Source organism: Cryptomeria japonica, chromosome 6 (genome assembly GCF_030272615.1).
Source record: "Cryptomeria japonica chromosome 6, Sugi_1.0, whole genome shotgun sequence".
Taxonomy (NCBI): domain Eukaryota; kingdom Viridiplantae; phylum Streptophyta; class Pinopsida; order Cupressales; family Cupressaceae; genus Cryptomeria; species Cryptomeria japonica.
Genome location: NC_081410.1, coordinates 351,755,519 through 351,777,510, shown reverse-complemented (window position 1 = coordinate 351,777,510; position 21,992 = coordinate 351,755,519). Strand labels below are relative to the sequence as shown.

The following is a 21,992-nucleotide window of genomic DNA, read 5'->3' as shown; positions in this document are numbered from 1 at the left end:
AATTTATATTTGAGATGGTGAATGGTTTCAGTTTTCTGTTGCTGCAAAAATATTATCTGTGAATGGTCTTTTGTGGCAATCTAGTTGTTTCAAAATCTTGAAAAATCTTAAAAAGTGTTTGTATTTTATGCCATGCCTTTTCAAAGCTTTCTGGTTAAAAGCATTTCAGTTAATTTTTATTCATTGAATATCATGAGAAGGTAGCTGCCACCTTGTAAAATAAGCAGATTCAGTCAGTAGATAGTTTGTTCACGCTGGTTCAACTATGGTTACATTTGTCACCTTTGTGGACGTGAGAATATAGAGTTAGGTGATAAATCTGTTAACCAACAATTCTCCACACCTTAGGTTCTTTCATCCTAGATCTGCCAAGCACATTATTGGGTACAGCTTATTAAAATATTGATCTAATAATTATTTGTAAATAACAAATGATTGTCACCATTGCAGAAAGCAATTAAATTTTTTTGTTGATATGCAGTAAAACTAGTTTCAAACAGCTTGTTTTGGCTCCTCTATTCTTTCTAATTCATCTTGATTCTCATAACATGCTCCCTTGTTGCTTCTAGTGTGCTGAATTATGCAAATATTCAACATATAAGGTTTCCTTTTGAAATCCCCTGCTTTCATGATTATTAAATATTAATTCACTACTGTGGAACTTGTAAGGTCCTAAAACAGCATGTCCAAAATCTAGAGCTTTTCTTCACCTTCAAGGCCAGGGGTTTGTCATCAAGAAGGTAAAGAGAGACTCATCTACAGATTCAAGAAGGCAAGAAGGTTAAAGAGTAACTATGAGTGTGGGTAAACTCTCACGTTCTTTGGGCTTTAGCTTAACCCAGGATGGTTTTCTTAAAGTTCACTAAAACAAATTAACATAACAGTTCTGGATGACTGATCAGTGTATTACACTGCAACTTTAACCACCAGTTGTGCCCTTAACCCCTAAAATTTGTCACTAAGACAACACCAGTGACAAAAGATCTATTATAGCAGGTTTTATGCCTTGCATCATATGTTGTAAGGTGATAGCAATTTACAGTTAATAAAATCTGATTTCTCTTCAATACGTCATTCATATACCAAGGTATACAATATTGTGTATGATTCCCTAAACATATGATAGCGCAAAGTTCACTCGACGTTTACCTTGGTTATCTCCTTGAATCATTAACAACATTGAGAACTGTCCTACTTCTAATTTCATAAAACTAGTAAAAGATTTTCTCTTTTTAATGAGTCTGGAGGGTCAGGATCTTTAGAGACCTGTGCCTTATTGGGTGATATAGTAGTGCTTGACCATTTCAAACAGGAATCAATGAGGAACATTAGAGATATTATGCCAATTAATAGTTTTGCTTAACAATCCCTCTTTGAATCCATCAGTATTCATCTATAACAGGTAAAAGACAATCATATAGTTTACAAGGTGAAGGTGTGTTGAATCTCAAAACCTTAAAAACCCACTAGAACGCTGATGCCTAGGCAAGGAGATATCAGTTACAAGCATATGCTACAGTAGCTATTTCTCTGTAACTTGGAGAGCAACTATATGATGGACACACTATTAGAAATTGAAAACCCTAGACAGTTCTGCACAATTACAATGAAAATCCCAAAGTGACCAACCCATACAGATAAGAAAACCTGCATACCTATATATCTTTGGCCTTGGAAACTAGAATGAATTGAGGAAAGAAGGTAGAAGAGTATTACAACGGTCGCTTTAACCATCACTGTGGCTGCTTTTAATGCCTACACGTGAGAACAACACTGTTGGGATTTGCAGTGGAGCTCAAACGGCAAGAAAATATTTATCATTTCGATTTCTATTACTTTGTGTGATGATGGCAGGGAAGCTTGAGTATGCAGAGCCAAAATGGATTTGCAAAATTTGCTGCAAATCAATTTGAACATGACATGAAGACATTGGGTTTTAAAAACCTTAGCATACACATTAAGCTTAGGAGAGTCATTTTATTTCTTTTTCCTCATCGAATCCATACTTGTAACACAAATTCTCATTGTGGTGTTCGATCAAATCACATCAACTAGTTGTAGAGGTCATTGTTGAGCATTAATGGTGAATCCAAGCCATTAACATCATATTCCACTTGAGAATGGCATGGAAATCTGGTCCCTGTAACGAATCAGCCACCTGCATTAATTTTTCCATGGCTGTGGCATTCATTTGTTCTGCTTCGTGAGATTAGAGTACAAAAACAATTGTTTGAATGAATGTGAGTAGGTGCAGGTCAAATCAGCTAATATACAGAACCTTAACTGCCTTTTGGTTTCTGCTGTTGGAAATTGCTTCAAAATCGTGCAAAAACCATGGATGATCATTCTTGGGTGGTGAAATGATGTTTTTGTTAGCTATCAGTACCTTTTGGGCTCATCAAGACTTTTTTCAACATGTGTGGCTTTTTGGGCCACTTTGGCGAATAGGTGGAAAGATGACGAAAAACTGGTTGTAGTTATGAATTTTCAGGGTTCTGGAAGAATCCATACCTCTTCCCTTGGTTGGGACGTCGGGAGTCAAAGGTGGAGGGGAACATATATTGTAAATGTGTGTGGAATGGGGAAGGTCTGAAATGACAACCTTGAAAAGTTGTTCAAATTTCCAGAATGCTGAGGATTGAGGGTGACTTATAGCTCATGCTAGGTACTTGGATAGGGAAAAGTTTGTTGGGCCAATATGTATAAAGGAAAAGTCAAATATTAGGTGGGTGGCATGAAGGGAATTGAAAGTTCGAAAATATAACAAAAACAAAAGAAATTTGGACCTTTGAACCTTGGGGAAAAGGCATGCTTGGACAATCAAGTCCATAGTCCCAAAAACCCTAGCCGATTTCTTTCTTTGTTGCCAATTTCCTTAACCACCAAACTTGGTTGGCAATTCAGTGAGTTCAAGGACCTGTGAACTTGCTGACACCAAGCCTCTCCTTGTCTTCTTCACGTGCATGTTGGAGCTTTTGCATTCCTTTGAACTTTGTTACAAGGTTCAAAAGGTTCTTGAACCTTCAAAAGTGCAGACACAACACTAAAGATATTTTCTTTTCATTCAGCATTGGAACTTTGGACAACTTTTGAACTTGCTTAGAGGTTTAAGAGGTTCTTGAACCTCCAAAATCTTCAACTTTGCACATGAAAATACATGATATATTTTAGGTAATTTTTCTGGAAACTAACACAACACACAGCCTATTTAATCAAAGTGGCCCCTTGAGGATCTCGTAGATTATGTATAATTAATGGGAAAAATGAGGCCCAAGTGTGCAAAGAAACTAGGACTCAATGTATAATTTTTGACACTAAAATATTGAGTCCCAATAGGACCTTTCAATCTATATTTCTTACAGAAAATTGAGCCTGGTGCACAGGTCATTAGATCATCATGTGGAGTGAAATCAATTTTTTGTTGTTACTTTGTATAATGTGCTTGAGTTCTTTACTTATGGATGGTAGGTTTGGTACACATTCAAATTGCTACAAAATTGAGAATTTGTTATACTGAGAGGTGTACTACAATGCAAGAAAAGGGTGGATTGTAATGGCATGAATTGGGTGTTGTCAAGTTTGCTATTGTTCTTTGAGTTTGGCATGTGATTTGTTGTTGTTTGATTGTTTGGTTAGGGAACCGGGTGTAATCAAACTTGTTAGATGCTGGGTGTTGTCAATCGTTCTCTGCTGCCATTTTTACCTTTTTTTCTCCTCTGTTGTTGTCTCTCCTGTTGCTAGTCATTTCAATTAACACCTTTGGCTTTGAATTAGTTTTTTTGGAGATCTTTATTTGGTTAAAAACTTGAACTTTATTAAGTTAAATTTTGTTAGATTTTTATTTTTTTTTGATAGGTAAACTGCAACCATGGGTGTTGCTCTTCGTATATATTTATCAAAGTTAGATTTGGTTTTTTTATTATTTATAAACATTTTTATTTTTTTTTGCTAATCATTTCAATCAACACCTTTGGCTTTGAATTAGTTTTTTTGAGATCTTTGTTTGGTTAAAAACTTAAACTTTATTAAGTTAAATTTTGTTAGATTTTTATTTTTTGATAGGAAAACTGCAACCATGGGGGTTGCTCTTTGTATATATTTATCAAATTTAGATTTTGTTTTTTATTTTTTAATAAACATTTTTTTTATTTGATTACAATTTATTAGATTTCTTATATTTAAATCTAATCTAATATTTATATTTTGTGTTTAAATTCTATATAGGCATTTTATGTTTAAATTTATTAATATTCTCTACCAAGTATATTATTAATAGAATTTTTTTGCTGGGGTTAATTGTGGACATCATCAATCCCTAGCTTAAATGTGGCACTTTTTCAAGGATGGGCATTTAAACATTTTAATGTGCCCATGATTTTATAACTGACATTACTCCCCATTAATGGGGAATCCATCAGGTGGGTGGTATGCTGCCTTATCATGGGGGTGGGATTTGAAACTTGGTCACTCACTTTCAAAAGCATACCATTACCATCATACTGCAGTCTGATGGACTACTTTAAACACTAGGATATAATTAAAAGAAAAACTCTCATTAATGTTTTGCACAAAGTAGATTCATTTGGAAATTTGAATATATAGTTACCATTTATGCACAATGCAGTGTAATTGGCAATATGAACATCAATGAAGGTAGAATCTATATTCCAAAATTCATGGGGTAAAACTTTCATTTCTACATCACTGTACCATTAACATCATTCTGCAGTCTGATGGACTACTTTAAACACTAGGATATAATTAAAAGAAAAACTCTCACGAATGTTTTGCACAAAATAGATTGTAATTGGAAAGTTGAATATATAGTTACGATTTATGCACAATGCAATGTAATTGGCAATACAAATGTCAACGAAGGAAGAATCTATATTGCAAAATTCATGGGGTAAAACTCTCATTTCTACATCACTATCTGAGTAAATGCTCTTAAATTGAGAAACAGCAGTTTTTTTTTTTTTTTTTTTTGCCTTGTTTGAAAATCCAAAATTTCCCCAATTAAGTCGTCCCAATATTTTGATTTTCTTTTAAATATTTTGGTTCGCTGATTTATTCTTGAACTGATTTTTTCTGCTATGATATATACAAGTTATCTTTTCAGCTTGGGGAGATGGTCTCTACTAAGTGAATGAACATTATTAATTAGGTGTATGCTAATGCAACTATACATGTGGGATGTATCAATTGCATGAATGATGAAACCTGATTCTTTGCTATATATAATCTTATGAATATATTTATATAACACAAATAGTAATAATAAGCTGGGTACTAAATTTTAATGGCAGAACAAAGATAAGGTTGATGATGCCATTGGCAAATTCTTCTTTGCCAATGGCATTTCATTCCATGTGGTTTGCTCTCATTATCATGAGGAGGCTGTGGCAAAAATAATTAGAGCAGGACCATCATATGTGTCACCACTGGAGACAAAGTCGAGGACAACAATCTTGGATAAGAACTATTCCAAGATTATTATTCTAATGGAGAAAATGAAAACTACTTGTGTTACTAGTGGATGTAGCATAATCATGGATTGGTGGCATCAACATCGTCCACTCATTAACATCATGGTCACATATAGAGAGGGCCCTTACTTAGGGCTATTGATTGTTTAGAGCACCACAAGGATGTTGATTTTCAGTTCCAAATACTTAGAGGTGCTATTGAGGAGATTGGGCTAGAGAATATGGCACAAGTAGTGACTGAGGCTGCATGTGTACAAGGCTGCAGGAAAATTGATTGAGGTAGCCTACATGCATATTTGGTGGACTCAATGTTGTGTGCATGCCATGAATAATGCACTCAAGGCCATGAACTTAGTTACATCGATCAAAGATGTGGTTAATGGTGCTAGAGATGTGCGTATGTTTAACTGCAACCACCAGACTTCACATGCACTCTTTAAGACCTATAAGAGGTTTTTGAAACTTGTGGGGACTAGATATGCATCATCCTTCATTCTCTTGGAGAGGATGCTTGAGTTGCAAGAGACATTGCAACTAATGGTCATGATAGTAGAATGTTATTGATGACTCAATTCTAAGTCAAAGTAGGGGAGAAGGGTGAAGGAGGTGGTAAAGAGTGATAATTTTTGGGCTGATGCAAATACATTGTTGGCATCATTACTCCAATTTTCATAGTTATTAGATATGGGGATGCAAATTCACCCAACTCTGGGGAGGTGTATGTGTGCATTGCTAGTATGCTTGGCCAAATGAAGGCTCTTGTGGAAGAGAAAGACCCCACATTAGCGTTCTACAATGAGTAGATTCAACCAATCATTAATTGCCAATTGGAGAAGCTCAACACTCGCTTACACATGGCTGCCTAAGCAATGGATCCAAATTGGTACGTGCAAAGGCTAGACAAAATTATTCCTATATGCGATGCTGATGTGAAGGTAGGGTTCTGTTGTGACGTTTTCACACATCGCCCCATTGCAAATGGGGACCCATGTTTTTTGCTTTTTAGGGTTTGTTTTCTAGGTCTTTTAGGGTTTTGTTAGTTAAGCCTTTGCATTTTGAGTGTTGTCGGGGAGATCAATAGGATAGCAAATTTGGCTAAGTCTGAATGTCCTGATCCTGAAATTTGGCTAAGTCTGGAATGCCCTGATCCTGAAATTTGACTAAGTCTGGAAACTGAAAGACCTCAAAAAACTAGATTTTGCAATATAACTCCTGGAGTTCTGAAACCACTCTCAAACATCCTGAAAGTATATATGGAATATAACTTAAAGTATAAGGAAATGTTTCTTCTTTCTTATACTTAAATGTTATATTCCATTAAAATTGTCCTGATAGAGAGTTCGAAAAGTCAAATTTCGCTCCTGTCCTTCACTGAGGATCCAGAGCGAATTTCGCTCCTGTCCCTCCCAGGAGGACCAAGGCGAAGCGCTCCTGTCCCTCACCAAGGGACCAGGGCGATAACACTTATTTGAGCCATTCCTGACCGTGTTTGGACGAATTGAGACATCAAAGGCATGGTGAAGGACGAAATGAGCATGATAGAGCATCCAGACTTGATCAGAAACAATGAAATGATGAAGTTTTTGCCTAGAAGGTCAAATTCGCTCCTGTCCCTCACTGAAGGACCAGAGCGATTTTCTTTATATGCACAATTTTAGACCTTTTTTTGGACATTAACTTTTATTCATAGCATGAGGCAGGATGATATCTTCCCTAGCAAAGGCATTTCATAGTGAAAAGTGAAGCATTTGGGCCTGGAGGGCAAAAATCGCTCCTGTCCCTCACTGAAGGACCGGAGCTTGAAATCCAAAATTTCCTTGTCCTTGAAAGATTTGAACGATTTGACGACTTGAGGAGAACCAAGGAAGTGCTTTTTACCAGTTGAATATAATTTGAAGGCACAAACATGAGGAAAAATAGACCAAAATGCAAAATCGCTCCTGTCCCTTAGTCAAGGACCAGGGCGAAATCCATTGTAGCTCCCGTCCCTCTCCCAGGGACCAGAGCGAAATTCTTCATGAGGCATGTTTTGGGCAAAAAGCAAGCAAGTTTGAAGTTTGAGGCAAGCAAGGACGATGTAACGGATTCGTTGAAGACAAAATTGAAGATTGAAGGACACCAAATGAGACCTATATTGGCCTGGGCGCTCCTGTCCCTCACTGAAGGACCAGAGCGATTTTTGTCTTAGATGAATTTCTTGCCAAGTTTGAATGATTTCCAAGCCAAAGATGAATAAGATGGGGCGCAACAAGACCATTGAAGATAATTTTTGAAGATGGCAAAGTGTAGTTGAGCTTGAAAGTACAAATTCGCTCCTGTCCCTCATCAAGGGACCAGGGCGATATCTTAGTTATGTGCCTTTCCTCCAAGTTTAAAACCACTCCAAGTCAAGGTGAAAGGTGGCAAGGACATTTTGAAGCGTCTTAATGAAGAACGAAGTATCAAAGGTCGCCAATATTGAAAGAATTACATCAAGTGTCCAAGTTCGCTCCTATCCCTCAGGCAGGGACCAGAGCGAAATTTTCATAAGGGCCTAGATTTTGAAGGTTTAACAAGCATCAAGTGTCCAAGGGGATCAAAGGGACCTCATTCTACATTATGAAAGTAATTACAAGTTGATGGAAGCAAGCATGAGCCCAGGACATTGAAGTTCGCTCCTGTCCCTCAGTCAGGGACCAGGGCGATATCCACCATATTTGCCAATTCATTCAAAATTCATGCCAAGTCAAGATTGTACATGGTTGCACAGGGTCTAAGGCGTCTTAAGATGATGATATGCAAAGGTTTCAAGCGTCAAAAGACTATCAATTTGAACAAGGAAGCTATATCGCTCCTGTCCCTCATCAAGGGACCAGGGCGATTTTCATTAAATCATTCGTTTTCCTTCAAGATCACGTCAAAGTCAAGGTTCGCAAGATCAAGGATATCATTTGCAAGGTGATGAACAAAGAGTAAAGTTTGAGAGATAGCAAATGTTGGCCAAAGCATGAAGTTCGCTCCTGTCCCTCACCAAGGGACCAGGGCGATATCCACCTTAGAGGGCACTCATCCACAAAATCAAATCAATCAAGCTCGAGGTTCTTAGCGAAAATGCCAGTTTCAACGTAAAGATGGAGGTTTTGAACATAAAAGTAAGAAGAATCAAGATCAAGGTGATAATTCGCTCCTGTCCCTTAGTCAGGGCCCAGAGCGATAGGTTTGTGTCCTTACCTCTTCCATTTTTGGCGTTAAAACATTTTTTGAATTTATTTTAAATGCTAAAATCGATAAATTAAAAATTCAACTAAATAGCATTTAAAAAATAGCGCAAAACATTTATTAATTAATTGTGCCTATTTAAAAAATCGAAAAAATTAATTATAAAGGCATAAAATTAATTAATTATAAAATCAAATTGGGCGCTTGGGTTTTAATTTTCAATTATTTACAAGAGTCGGCCTTGTTTTTTTATTTAATTTGTTTTTGATTGCTATATTATAAAAGTCGGCCTTAGGGTCAATGTGAAGGTGAGCGCCTATAAAGGGAGGTGTTTATTTCATTTTCAAATCATCATTTTATCCTCTTTCATATGCGATTTTGGAGAAGACAAGGTGCGAAATTATCTTCAAAGGGGAGTGCGAGCTTGAAGTTAGAGTTAAGGCGAACTTGCCAAAAATATTGAAGATCACATCAAAGACCCCAAGGGTGACGAAGTTGATAGGAAGGACGTTCGCTTGAAGATCACATGGAAAAGGCTTCAAACATTAATTTTGCCTAGGCAAATTCCTTGTTTTGCATTCTAGAGTTAGCTCTCAAGTGAGGTATGGCGATATGGATTTATTGTTTTGATTTTGATTGTTGATCGTCATAGCCTTCAAATTTTGAATTCCAGTAGCCCAATCGTTTTTTAGGAAATGATAACTCAAGGACTTATTATGAAGTTTCCTAAATTTAATCTCTAATCTAGTTATTCATTGCAAAATCATGTTACTAATTTTGAAATGTTGTGTAGGCATCAAATGGAGATCTCATCAAGGAAAATCAAGTCGGATCAAGGACGGTCTTCGTCGGGACGATCAAGCCAGGACAGGGGCGACCTCTTTCAATCCAGCGTTCCAAGGCGAGGTACATCATCATCCTACACATCAAGGACACATGGAGTTAGGGCAAGGGCTCGTTGAAGAAGCAAATAATTTTAGAAGAGTTAATCAAAGCTAGCTTCTCAACAACATCAAGTTGAATATCTACCAAGTTCCAAGTGTCAAATGAGGTGGCATCCTAGTCATCGCTCATCCAGTCAGTGTAGTCCACCTCAGCATGTCCAGATTCGATGTACCTAACTCATGGAATGTGGCACAAACTCCGGTGTACCTACCCCGGCTATCCATTGGTCGATTTTTCCAGAGAGGACATGTGTCCAAGCAATACAATTTTATCATTGGTCAAGCATTAAATGTTATGTAATGGTTGTAACAGATACCGTTTAGCAAGGATAGTCTGTTTCATTGTTAAGTTTTATTGCTTACCGGTATTTGTTTCTACTATTCCGGTACTTAATGTTTATGTGATCCGGTTAAAGGTTATTAAGTGGATTAATTGATATAATCTGTTAACAACTGATTCACCCCCCCCCTCTCAGTTGTTCACCGGTTATCCTAACAATTGGTATCAGAGCTTTGGTGCTCTTTTGCAGAAGCTAAACCGCTTGAGGTAGATCCTATGGCAGCTAACACTTCAAATCCACCGGCAACTATTTTCAAAAGAGAAATCCCTAAGCTTGATGGAACAAATTATGGGATATGGAAAATCCGAATGGAGACTCATCTTAGATGTCTTGGCAAGGATATTTGGGAGATCGTTGAGAAAGGATACACACCTTATGATCCGACAATCTTGCTCCTGCAGACTTGGATAAGAATATTGAAAATGATTGCAGAGCTAGAGAAGCCCTCTTGTGTGCACTTATTGATCAGCAAATCATGGGATTGAATGATATATCATCGACAAAGGTTATGTGGGATAAATTGCAAACTCTGAATGAAGGTGATCCTACTGTCAAAATTGCTAAACTTGGTGGTTACCGAGTAAGGTATGAAAACTTGAAGATGGAAGATAATGAAAGATTTGCTGTGTTTATGGAAAGCGTAAATGAGATTGTTATGGGAATTTAATGTTGTGGAGGATCTCTGAGTGAAGATGAAATAGTTTCCAAAGTCTTGAGAGCCCTTCCACTGACTTACAAGATGAAGGCAACTACAATTAATGAGTTAAGAACAATGGCTAATACTTCAATTAATAGAGACATTCTGATTGGGAAATTATTTGCTTTTGAGCTTGAAGAATTTGGATCTTCTGGAGTTGTAAAGTCTTCACTTGCTTTTCATCCATCATCATCATCATCATCATCATCATCTATCGGCAAAAGTGATTGGAAAGCCCTATATGCAAAAGAATTGGAAGATATGAGGAAAGAAGATGAAGAATTTGAGCAACTCGAAGCCTTATTTGCTAGAAGAGTACCTAAAGGACCGACATGAAGTAAGTATGAAGGAAAAACACCTTTTAAATGTTTTGCATGTAATAAGATTGGTCATTTTGCATCTAGATGTCCTGAAAGGAATGCAAGATTTGAAGAGAGTTAAGAAATCATTTAAGCCTAACCAGAACATATATAGATTCAAGAAAAGTAATCAATGCTACATAGCGGATGAGGAAGGAGGATGTGATGACTCCGAAAATGAACCGGTAGAAGACTTTGCTAGTGGATCCAGCAATGGAAAGGAATGGGTGTTCTATGTTTTAAAGGAAGATGAACCGGAATCGGCTATCATGAATGAAGAAAAGGCCCTGGTAGAAAAAGTTGAAGATAAGGATGAATGGGTAATTGATAGTGGATGCTCACATCATATGATTGGAGATAAAATAATTTTTTTGTCCCTGCAAGAATACAATGGCGGTCAAGTCAGACTTGGAGATGACAAAGCATGTATGATCAAAGGTAGGTATTATTTCTCTGGTTGACAAACATAATACTGATAATGTCTATTATGTAGAAGGTTTAAAGCATAATCTTTTGAGTGTTGGTCAATTGGTGGACAAAGGTTTCCAACTTCAGTTTAAAGATAGAAAATGCAAAATCATTAACAAAACTGGTTTGGAGATTGGAACCGGTATTCAGACTGGAGGTAATATCTTTCACTTGAACACTGGTAATAAGACATGTTTGATTGCTCATATTGATGAGAGCTGGTTATGGCATAAGAGGTTGTGTCATGTTAATTTTGATTGTATTGTTAAGATCAGTTCAACTAAGGTAGTTAGAGATATACCTAAGATCATGAAGCCTCATAATCCGGTATGTAAGGAATGTCAATTGGGAAAGCAAGTTAGAACTTTTTTTAAGAGCATACATGATAAATCTAATGATGTACTTGATTTGATTCACACTGACTTATGTGGTCCAGCAAGGACTAGAAGCTTTCAAAGTGATAAGTATTTCATGCTGATTATTGATGACTATTCTAGAATGATGTGTGTGGCTTTTCTAAGGGAGAAGTCTGAAGCCTTTGAGAAATTCAAGATCTTTAAAGCAAAGGATGAAACAAAAACTGGATTGAAAATCAAATGTCTAAGATCAGATCAAGGCGGCGAGTTCACTTCTCATGAATTTAACAGTTATTGTGAGACAAATGAAATTAGGAGACAGTTATTTGCACTTCGGACTCCTCAACAAAATGGAGTAGTGGAAAGAAAGAACATAACCATTTTAGATGCAACAAGATCTATGATGATGGAAGCTAAATTGCCTCACATCTACTGGAGAGAAGTAGTGAGTACAACAGTCTACACATTCAACAGAGTTCACATCAAAGGTGAAACCGGTAAGACCCCTTATGAATTATGGTTTGGACATATACCTACTGTTAAATATTTCAGAATTTTTGGAAGTAAATTCTATATCAAAATAGATGATTCAATTGGAAAGTTTGATCCTTGATGTGATGAAGGGATATTTCTTGGTTATTCAATTCAAAGCAAAGCATATAGATGTTATAACAAAAGATTGCAGAAAATTGTGGAGAGCGCTAATGTGAAAGTGGATGAGCAGTACAAAAATCAATCCGTATCATATGACAGGGAACCGACAGTGGAAATGATCATAACTTAACCGAGAATGCCTCAACCGGTACAAGAAACTGAGACAGTTACATCGGCACAATCAAAAAATTCAACTGTGACTGATGATCAAAGCAGTGAACTTGAAGTTCAGAAGACACCAAGGTATGTAAGATTAAATCATTCTGAAGATCAAATAATTGGAGATAGGAACAAGGGAGTTATGACAAGAAGAAGACTGGCAAATGCAAAGGTATGTCTTATTTCTCAAATTGAACCGGCATATGTTATTGAAACCTGTAAAGACAAACATTGGTTAAAAGCTATGGAAGATGAATTAGATCAGATAGAGAAGAATGAGACTTGGACCTTAGTTCTCCGACCTAAAAATAAGAATGTTATTGGAACTAAATGGGTTTTTATGAATAAACTGAATGATGATGGTCAAGTTGTAAGAAACAAGGCTAGAGTTTGTAAAGGATATTCTCAAATGGAGGGAATTGATTATGGTGAGACATTTGCACTTGTAGCTAGAATTGAAGCTGTTAGACTATTTCTTGTCTATGCAGCTTATAAGAACTATAAGGTTTATCAAATGGATGTTAAATGTGAATTTTTGAATGGTGAACTTGAAGAAGAAGTATACATTGAGCAACCTGATGGATTTTCACTGACAGACAATAAAGATATGGTTTGCAGATTGAAGAAAACTTTATATGGATTGAAACAAGCTCCTAGAGCTTGGTATGCAAGGTTGGATAAATATCTTTTGAAGCTTGGTTTTACTAAAGGCAGTGTTGATAGTAATCTATATTATAAGATCACTGATGATGATATTCTGATTATTGAAGTATTTGTTGATGATATCATTTTTGGAGAAGATAAATTGTGCATCAAATTTTCTAATAATATGAAGAGTGAATTTGAAATGTCCATGATTGGTGAAATGAGATTTTTCTTAGGTTTGCAGATTACTCAAACTGACAAAAGCATTTTTATCTATCAAACTAAGAATCTGAGAGAATTGTTGAAAAAGTTTGGTATGGATAATTCCAAACCGGTAAGTACTCATATGGTGACAAGTGAGAAATTATCTATCAAGGATTTTTCTACACTGGTAAATTTGACAAGGTATAAGTCTATGATTGGTGGTTTGTTATATCTAACTCAGACTAGACCCGATATTATGAATGCAATAAGTATTGTTTCAAGATATCAAAGTAATCCTAAAGAAAATCATGAATGTGCAGTAAAGAGGATATTCCGGTATTTGTAAGGAACAACAGAATATGGCTTATGGTATTCTAGAGATGATTTCATTTTATTTGCATATACTGATTCAGATTGGGCAGGAGATACTGATGACAGGAAGAGCACTTTTGGTGGAGCTTTCTTTCTTGGAAAGACACTGGTTTCATGGATCAACAAAAAAACAGTCATGCATTTTTTTATCTACTACAAAAGCTGAGTATGTTGCAACAACAACTAATTGCACTCAAGTCTTGTGGATGAAGCAAATGTTGAAGGATATCAAGGTAAATTGTAGTGAACATGTAGTTATCTACTGTGATAACTTTGCAGCTATTGACATGTCTAAAAATCCGGTATTTCACTCTAAGACTAAGCATATATCAATAAAGTATAACTTTTTGAAGGACAAGGTAGAAGGAAAGGAAGTCAAATTGGTTTATGTGACACTAAAGAACAAATTGCAGATATATTCACTAAACCGCTGTCTAAGGAATCATTTGAGTATTTGAGAGACAGGTTAGGGGTTTCTACCCCTCCGATGGAGACTTGATTGATGCAGTTTGTCATCAGTCCGACATGCATTATCAGAGATATTATTCGTTCCGGCATTGATGAGTGGTGCTGCTACCCAGGGGGAGTAGTCAACTTTGAGATTTAGAGGTTTATATTCTTGCTTTGATACTTTTGTCAGATTTCTGGCATTGATGTCAAAGCGGGAGAGATAGTCATGTGAAAAATAAATTCAGAGATATCATTCACAGGGGGAGAGTTATTGATATTCAGGACATTGTTGGTCGTCTTCCACACGGGGAGACTTGTTTGGCATTTCTTGGTGCTTAGATGTTTTTCACATCTAGTGTTGCCATCAATGCCAAAGGGGGAGATTGTTGGCATTATAGATGAATTGGTTATGTGTTGCATTGATGTTTTGTCATTGATGTCAACACTAGCTGTTATGGTTGGTTACCGACAGACAGGTTTTGGTTACCGGTAGAAGATCTAGTGTTACCGACAGAAGAGACTATTTGTTGGACACTTCCGACATGTTTGGATCAATGGAGTATGTTTGATTTTAGGTGTTACATGCTTCTGGAGCATGTTTTGGTCAATTGGTATTGACTTGGTAATCAGATGCTATTGACTTGGTAATCAGATGCTATCATACACTCTTGTAAACCCATACCGGCATTGGTTTAAGGTTTAACCGGCAGAGCTTTCACTGAGAAATCTTGATAGGATGCATAAGTGGTGTTGGTGCGGCTTCTAGATGGATTTCAGGATGCTGAAGATGTTATTTGATCGTGCTTCAACTGAGTGAAGGCATTGCTTTGGCGTGGTGGACCCAGATTAGGTCTGGTGCCTATCTAGGTTATGGACCGGTATCATGTTAATGTGTTCTCTACATGTTACCGGGATGATTTATGGATTGTTTATTGTTGTTTTGGTCTTAAGCCGACATGGCATATCATTGTAAAATGGATGTATGTAATGATCTTATTGTAATATCTTTTAGGTGGCTGACCTAATTGGTTTAGGCCTTAGGGTTGGTATAAAATGGTGTAAGATCTCATTATAGATTGTGTCGTGGTCTTGGAATGCAATATCATATACGAAGGAGATTTGGTCAATCATAGGTGATCGAATTGAGATTAAGGAAGAGGTCAAAGGCCTCCGGTATTGAGCTTAACTGGGACTATAATCAGGAATGGTAGATGCTATCTTTGGCAGTTCATTATTTTGGATTGTTGTCCATTTATCTTGAGGTGGTTATAACCTCTTTTGTAGTCAGTGAGACTCTTTGTAATGAGCAGTACACTCTAGGCAATGTGCCTTCCTGCATGTGCAGGCCCCTCATTGTATCACATACTTTCTGCAGAAGTATCATTTGACTGTGGGTAGGTTTCCCACTATGGTTTTTCCCTTTTCGGGTTTTCCACGTACAAATCATGGTGTTATGTGGTATGGTTGCATTGTGTTGATTATCTATTTCATTGTTAAGTTTTATTGCTTACCGGTATCTGTTTCTGCTATTCTGATACTTAATGTTTATGTGATCCGGTTAAAGGTTATTAAGTGGATTAATTGATATAATCTGTTAACAACTGATTCACCCCCCCTCTCAGTTGTTCAGCGGTTATCCTAACACTGTTCAGCTAGGTGACCAATGTACTCTTTACTAGAACACCATTTTACTTTTGTGGTGATAGGCACTACCCAAACATGCATATGCCAGTCAACATAATCTGCCCAAATACAAGCAGTCTGAAGTTGGAAAATCTGACAGGCAATGAATTTGTCTAGCAAATGCCTTGCAAATCTTCCAGAAAAAGACACAGAGAACTAAATTGTCTGAATGGAAATAATCATGTACTACTTTCTTACTGTTGAGCTGAAGAGGCTACTTCAGTCTTCTGTGTTATTTGGATCATTTTGCAGCACCATTGCCATACCCAATGGGCTCTTGTATAACAACGGAATTTGTAGAATGCTTGTACCTATGAACATAGGAGGGTAGTAAGTTGTTGCAAGTTTCAGAAGAAAGCATCTTGTTCTAGTGTTGTAGAAGTGATGTATTGACTCCAGTGTTCTTGGAGGCTCCATGGGAGCAATTGGTTTGTAAATTCTGCTGTTTTCACTTGGAACAAAGAGTTACAGCTTCAGTGTGCTGGATCTTTCATCTGTAATGCATTTCTTCGTAAATTGGTGTCATTTCTTTTGTGTGCATGGTTCATCAGTTACTTGCTTAGTTTCATGTCTATGTAACCTACTGTCATGAATTTCAGCATTGACATAGCTTCAAATTCTACGTTCAAGCAAAACACGAATGGAATAGCATCACAAATCATGATTATCAGCTCTCAGCATGTTAAAGTTTGTTGTTGATGAAATAAGAATGGATCATCTGTCCGACTACAAAAAAAATTATGTTTGAAAGTTCATAGAATAGATTTTCTTGTATATGTTACTAGTTCACTTAAACTAAAGAGCAGGTCTCTATCATTGACTGTTTGTCATGTCCCTGATCAGTTCTCTCCTAAAAGTTTATATTCTATTAAATGGAAATCGATGTTAATCTTCTTCAAAAAGTCCTATCTATGTAAGAGCTTATGATGCTACTTTTGCAAATGGTGCTTATTGTGTGTGGAGGGTTCTTAATGTTCTATTCATTGGATCCCAGCTTAATTAAATTACTAAATTATTGTTACCACCAGAAATGATGCCACAAATCCAAGCTTATTTCATTACAAAATGATAAATTTTACTATGTTCGAATAGTTTTCTTATTATTTAAATCTTAAGGTAATCTAGAGGTGACTATTTTTTCTGCTGGGATCATTTTTTTATGTGTTTATGTAGTATTAAATGATGCATTTGGTACATGTGTAGGCATATGAAGATTCTCTTTTTGAAGACCTTGGAGAAGATTTCCGCTTGCCTATCAATCATAGACCTACTGAAAATTTAGATACTGATAATTTAGAGCAGGCCTCTGTGGACACACAGTTAACATCATCAAATATCGGGTTCAAGCTTTTGCAAAAAATGGGGTGGAAGGGCAAGGGTCTTGGCAAAGAGGAGCAAGGTAGATCGCGTCAATTTTTTGTTAATTTCACCTTCTGTACCTAAATAAGATTAAATACCATTTTGCAGCATTTAAGAGAGTAGGTTTAAGGCTTCTTTTCTTCCAATGTCACCTTATAATATTGCTGGATTACGGGGTGGTTGAATTTTTTTGTTGGTAGGGTTTTGATTACTGGCAGTGTTGGGGATTCTGGAATTCTTTACCATATTCTGTATGTTTTAATGATCACAGGAATTATTGAGCCCATAAAAGCAGGGGTACGAGATCCAAAGCTGGGAGTTGGGAAACAAGAACAGGATGATTACTTCACTTCTGAAGAAAATATTCAGAGAAGGAAGTTGGATGTTGAACTGGAGGAGACTGTGGAGCTGGCAAAAAAGCGTGAGGTATGTTTGTGCTAATAGCATCCTTGATCCATCTTCTATTCTGCCCGTTAGTTGTTGCTAGGTATTGATGTTTGCAACTTTGCAGTAGAAGCACCCCCAATCTGCCTTAAATTCTGGCCACCTTGTAGTTGTTCCTAGCTTTGCCTAATGGCCAACGAATGTTTCATTTTGGTACTATATCTAAAAGCAGCAGGCAGCTATAGACCATATGTCAGAATATCTTTTCAAGGGAACATCCACTTTGGAGGGTCTCTTGCCAATTTGTTGCGGTTTTTATTACCCTGGTGGCTTCTCCTGCCTGCTTCGTGCACATTATGCAAATCCAGGTTGTAGCGGAGCGTGAGCTGAAGATCCAGTCTGAGGTGAAGGAAATACGAAAGACATTCTTTTGCGAGCTTTGTAACAAACAATACAAGCTGGCAGTGGAATTCGAGGCACACCTGAGCTCCTATGACCATAATCACAAGAAGGTGCTTCCTAATACTTTAATTTCTTTGTGCCTAGTCTTTCTGGATTAAAATCTGTTGTGTTTTTAACTCCCAAACATTTTCACTTGGCATGTCAAATAAGGGATTAGTTTTGTTGTGGGTACAAGAAGTACTGGCAGCAGTATTATTCAAGAGACATCATATGGGCTCAACATTGGATTCCATTGAAACCAATTGTTGTAACTTGATGGCTAATGCCTAACCAACTGTGAATCAATTGAGATTTGTTTTTATGCCACAATTCCGAATTCTGTGTAACACTTAGGTTCTTGAATGGTTTTCAAAATGCACATTTGAATTTCTATTTCAATCAAATGTATACACTCTTAGAAGGACATCATCATATACAATTCCTTTTCAATGCTTAGGCAATCATCACAATAACTGTTGTATACCCTTCTTGTTGTATTCAGAAGGTTAATTTAATAAGTATGGGATATGATAGTTATTCCTTTGGATATCCTGATAGAGGATAGGAAGCAAAGTTGTGTTGGTAATATTTAGTTTTGGATGCATATATGGATTTTTAGTGAATTATAAACCTCTGGTTGGCACACAGCTATAATTGCCCCTGTATTTTTGAAACTTCTGCATGCAGCGCTTTAAGGAAATGAAAGAGATGCATTCTGGTGGTACTCGTGACGATAGGCAAAAGCGTGAGCAGCTGCGACAGGAAAGGGAAATGGCCAGATTTGTTCAAATGTATCCTTCTCAACTGTTTTAAAGTTTTTTATTGCTAGATTAGTTTTAATGGTAAGTACTTTTTCTTCTAGCAGAGCCTTTTTCCCGTAAAAATATTATGAAATACTTCATAATGGATTTCTCATTCCATTCATAATATGTACATCTAAAGATCATGTTATAGCCACTAGTGTCAATTGCCTCCCATCCCTGAAGTTATAGGATGCTATCCTCCAAGAAGCTGATGCCCAAATCCATGAATAAGTAAGATTACTGGAAATTGCCTTCTGCAACAGAAATAATATATATTATATCTAGAGATGTTGGATGAGATTTTTACTTCCAAAAAATCTGAAGTTAAATTAGGATGTTTACCCCTGGGCTTGTGTTGAGCATCAAATTCTGGGAAAAGTTGTACAGAATCTTTTGAATATATTGTTGACCCTAACAGCTTGTAAGTGCGGATGCTCAACGGTTACAACAACAACAAGAAGATTCTGGAGTTGCCCCAGCTTCTAGCACAGTGCGAAATGCTACATCACTGGTAGTGCAGGATCAGCGAAAGACATTGAAGTTTGGATTTGCAGCCAAATCTGTTGCCTCTAAGGTAGTTTCAAATATAGTTCATTGTATATAGTTATTTTTAATTAGATTTTGTACATTTTTGTAGCTTCAATGAGATTATTTCCACTATCTTGTACTCCTGCCTAATATTTCTGGGCTGCTTGTGACATTGAGTTGAATCAAATCCATATAGGATGCATATTGCAATTTATCTGTTTTAGCCAATTAGACTGATTGTTACAGTTAAAAGTGATTTTTAATCAACTTTCTGTTTAAGATGGTGTTTTTATAAATTCTTATAAGCTGCCACAGAATAAATATCACTATGGTATCTAACTACTATCATATCATCTGTAGGTTTGCAATGAGTGTCCTCTCTATCTCAATATAGATAGCATGTATCTTACACTTCTTTTTACTTACCTTGCGTTAAGAGTAGTTTGCATGTTCATATTCCCATTGATAAAAGAGAGTTATCATTCTCTGACTGTCCTCCATATCACAATATAGCCTTGCATTTTTTATGCCTTTTAATTGATTAGCTTCCATTATGGTTGATTACATGTTTTTTTAAATGATAAAAAGAGGGCTGAAGCTGAAAGAAGCTGATTGCTTACATTTGTCAAATTGGTCTGCCAGGCTTCTGCAGGTGCTGTTGTCAAGAAGACAAAAGTTGTTAGCAAAGTTTCATCAGTTTTTGGAGATGACAGTGAAGAGGAATCATAATAACCAACCCTGACATGATCGTGTATCTTCTCCAGTATTACATTTCTGGATTTCAAATTATGAAGAGGTTCCACATCATATTATTTGATTAATGTATTATTTTATGTGATCATTCTGGTTCTTCTGAAAAGAAGCATTTCAAGTTTTGATGATTTGCCATGGATGAATTCCATATATTTTCCAGAAATTATATAAGAGATGGCAATTCTTTTACAAAAGTACAACTGTTCCTTATCATAGAGTTGTGAGCTCATTGGGGTTTTTTTAACCTCCTTCAAGATAACTCTCATGTACTCGATATGTAGCTGCTGTCATATTCATATTGATATTCTATTAATTGACTTGTTATATTCCTTCATTTAAATATTACTTTATGCTTGTAGTTTCTATACTAGTAAAGTATGATCTCAGTTTTACATTCTAGACTTATCCTGAATGTTTGAGATCATTTTTAAATTAGATCTTGCTACTTTCTGTATCCAAGCCGTTTTTTAGTTGTTATATAATGTTCTTTTAGATCCTTAAGAATGTATGAGCTGATTTGCCAATCTATTCTAGAGGTTCAGTCAGAAACATCCATAACTGGTCAAGCAAGGTAGTCTGAAACTACATCTAACTGCTTTCAAATTTGAGTATTAGAGTTTAGGCAGTATCTATGGCTTGACAGCATATCAATGGGATCAATGTTTCTGTCACGACCCGTTCTAGGCTTATAAGTTTTAGATTTATTTATTTTGCTGAACACTGACTATTGATGACATTATTTATATTTGACATTATGATGCTTGACGACATTATTTTAACACGATGCTATTATCTTTGACATGTTAATTTATTGTTAATTATGTGATGATGTTAATGAATTTTTATGATAATTTGACATTTTCGTCGAGTGAGGTAGATGCAGGGTCGACTGTCGAAGGCGTACATATGACCGATTAGGGGTCTCTTAGTTCGTCGGAATGTGAACCTGTACACACATAAATTAATAATAATAATTAAATAAAATAAAATTATATTAAATATTAAAAACAATTTAGAAGTTTATAATAAATAAAATTATAATATTAATTAAATTCGAAATTATGATTTTCAAAAGTTAAAATTATTAAAATTAAAATTTAAGCATGTTTTAAAATTCGAAATTATGATTTTCAAAAGTTAAAATTATTAAAATTTAAATTTAAGCATGTTTTAAAATTAACGAGTAAAATAGAACAAATGATGAACTCCTAGTAACTGGAGAGTGAAAACTCTTCAATTTCATCAATTTGGGGGAGTAAACTGGCTATTTCTCCTTGTTATTTTGCTCTCACTTCAGTATCTCTACCTCGACTCCCCATCCAGCCTAGTTCCTTATCAATTTTAGATCCATGTAATAAGGATCAAATTTGGAGTTTGAGCCATTAAAAATCGATCCAGAATTCGAATTGGAGGGAGAGAAATTTTGGTATGCTGCAAGATGTTTGGGAATCGATTTTGTGGTGGCGATATACTAGAGTGGAAATCGATACTTGGGGGCTCCTTTTAAATCGCATTGCCTTCCCCCCCCACCCCTTCATCTCTTTCTCTCTGCAATTTGTCGGCCTGCAAAGGAGCACAGGCAAGAGATTTGAAAATAACACTTGGGGTATTCTTCTTATTCGTAGCCCCCTCTCTATTTACAGAGACCCCAACATCGCCTCATTCCCTCACCACTGCATAATGACAAGTAATTGTTTATTGTTTTTTT

General features: G+C 36.3%; 1 protein-coding gene across 6 annotated transcripts in view; it reads left to right on the top strand.

Moving 5' to 3' along the window:
• LOC131077866 (uncharacterized) overlaps nt 1-20,608 on the top strand; it is a 31,100-nt gene extending 10,492 nt beyond the window's left edge. For all 6 annotated transcript variants that reach the window (XM_058015465.2, XM_058015459.2, XM_058015467.2 and 3 more), the window contains exons 3-8: nt 17,220-17,415; nt 17,647-17,801; nt 18,128-18,271; nt 18,888-18,991; nt 19,430-19,577; nt 20,174-20,608. In XM_058015465.2, coding sequence (XP_057871448.1) covers nt 17,220-17,415; nt 17,647-17,801; nt 18,128-18,271; nt 18,888-18,991; nt 19,430-19,577; nt 20,174-20,260 — 834 coding nt within the window. In that variant the 3' untranslated portion in view covers nt 20,261-20,608. The remainder of the gene's footprint in view (nt 1-17,219; nt 17,416-17,646; nt 17,802-18,127; nt 18,272-18,887; nt 18,992-19,429; nt 19,578-20,173) is intronic.
• The last annotated feature ends 1,384 nt before the right edge of the window (nt 20,609-21,992 follow it).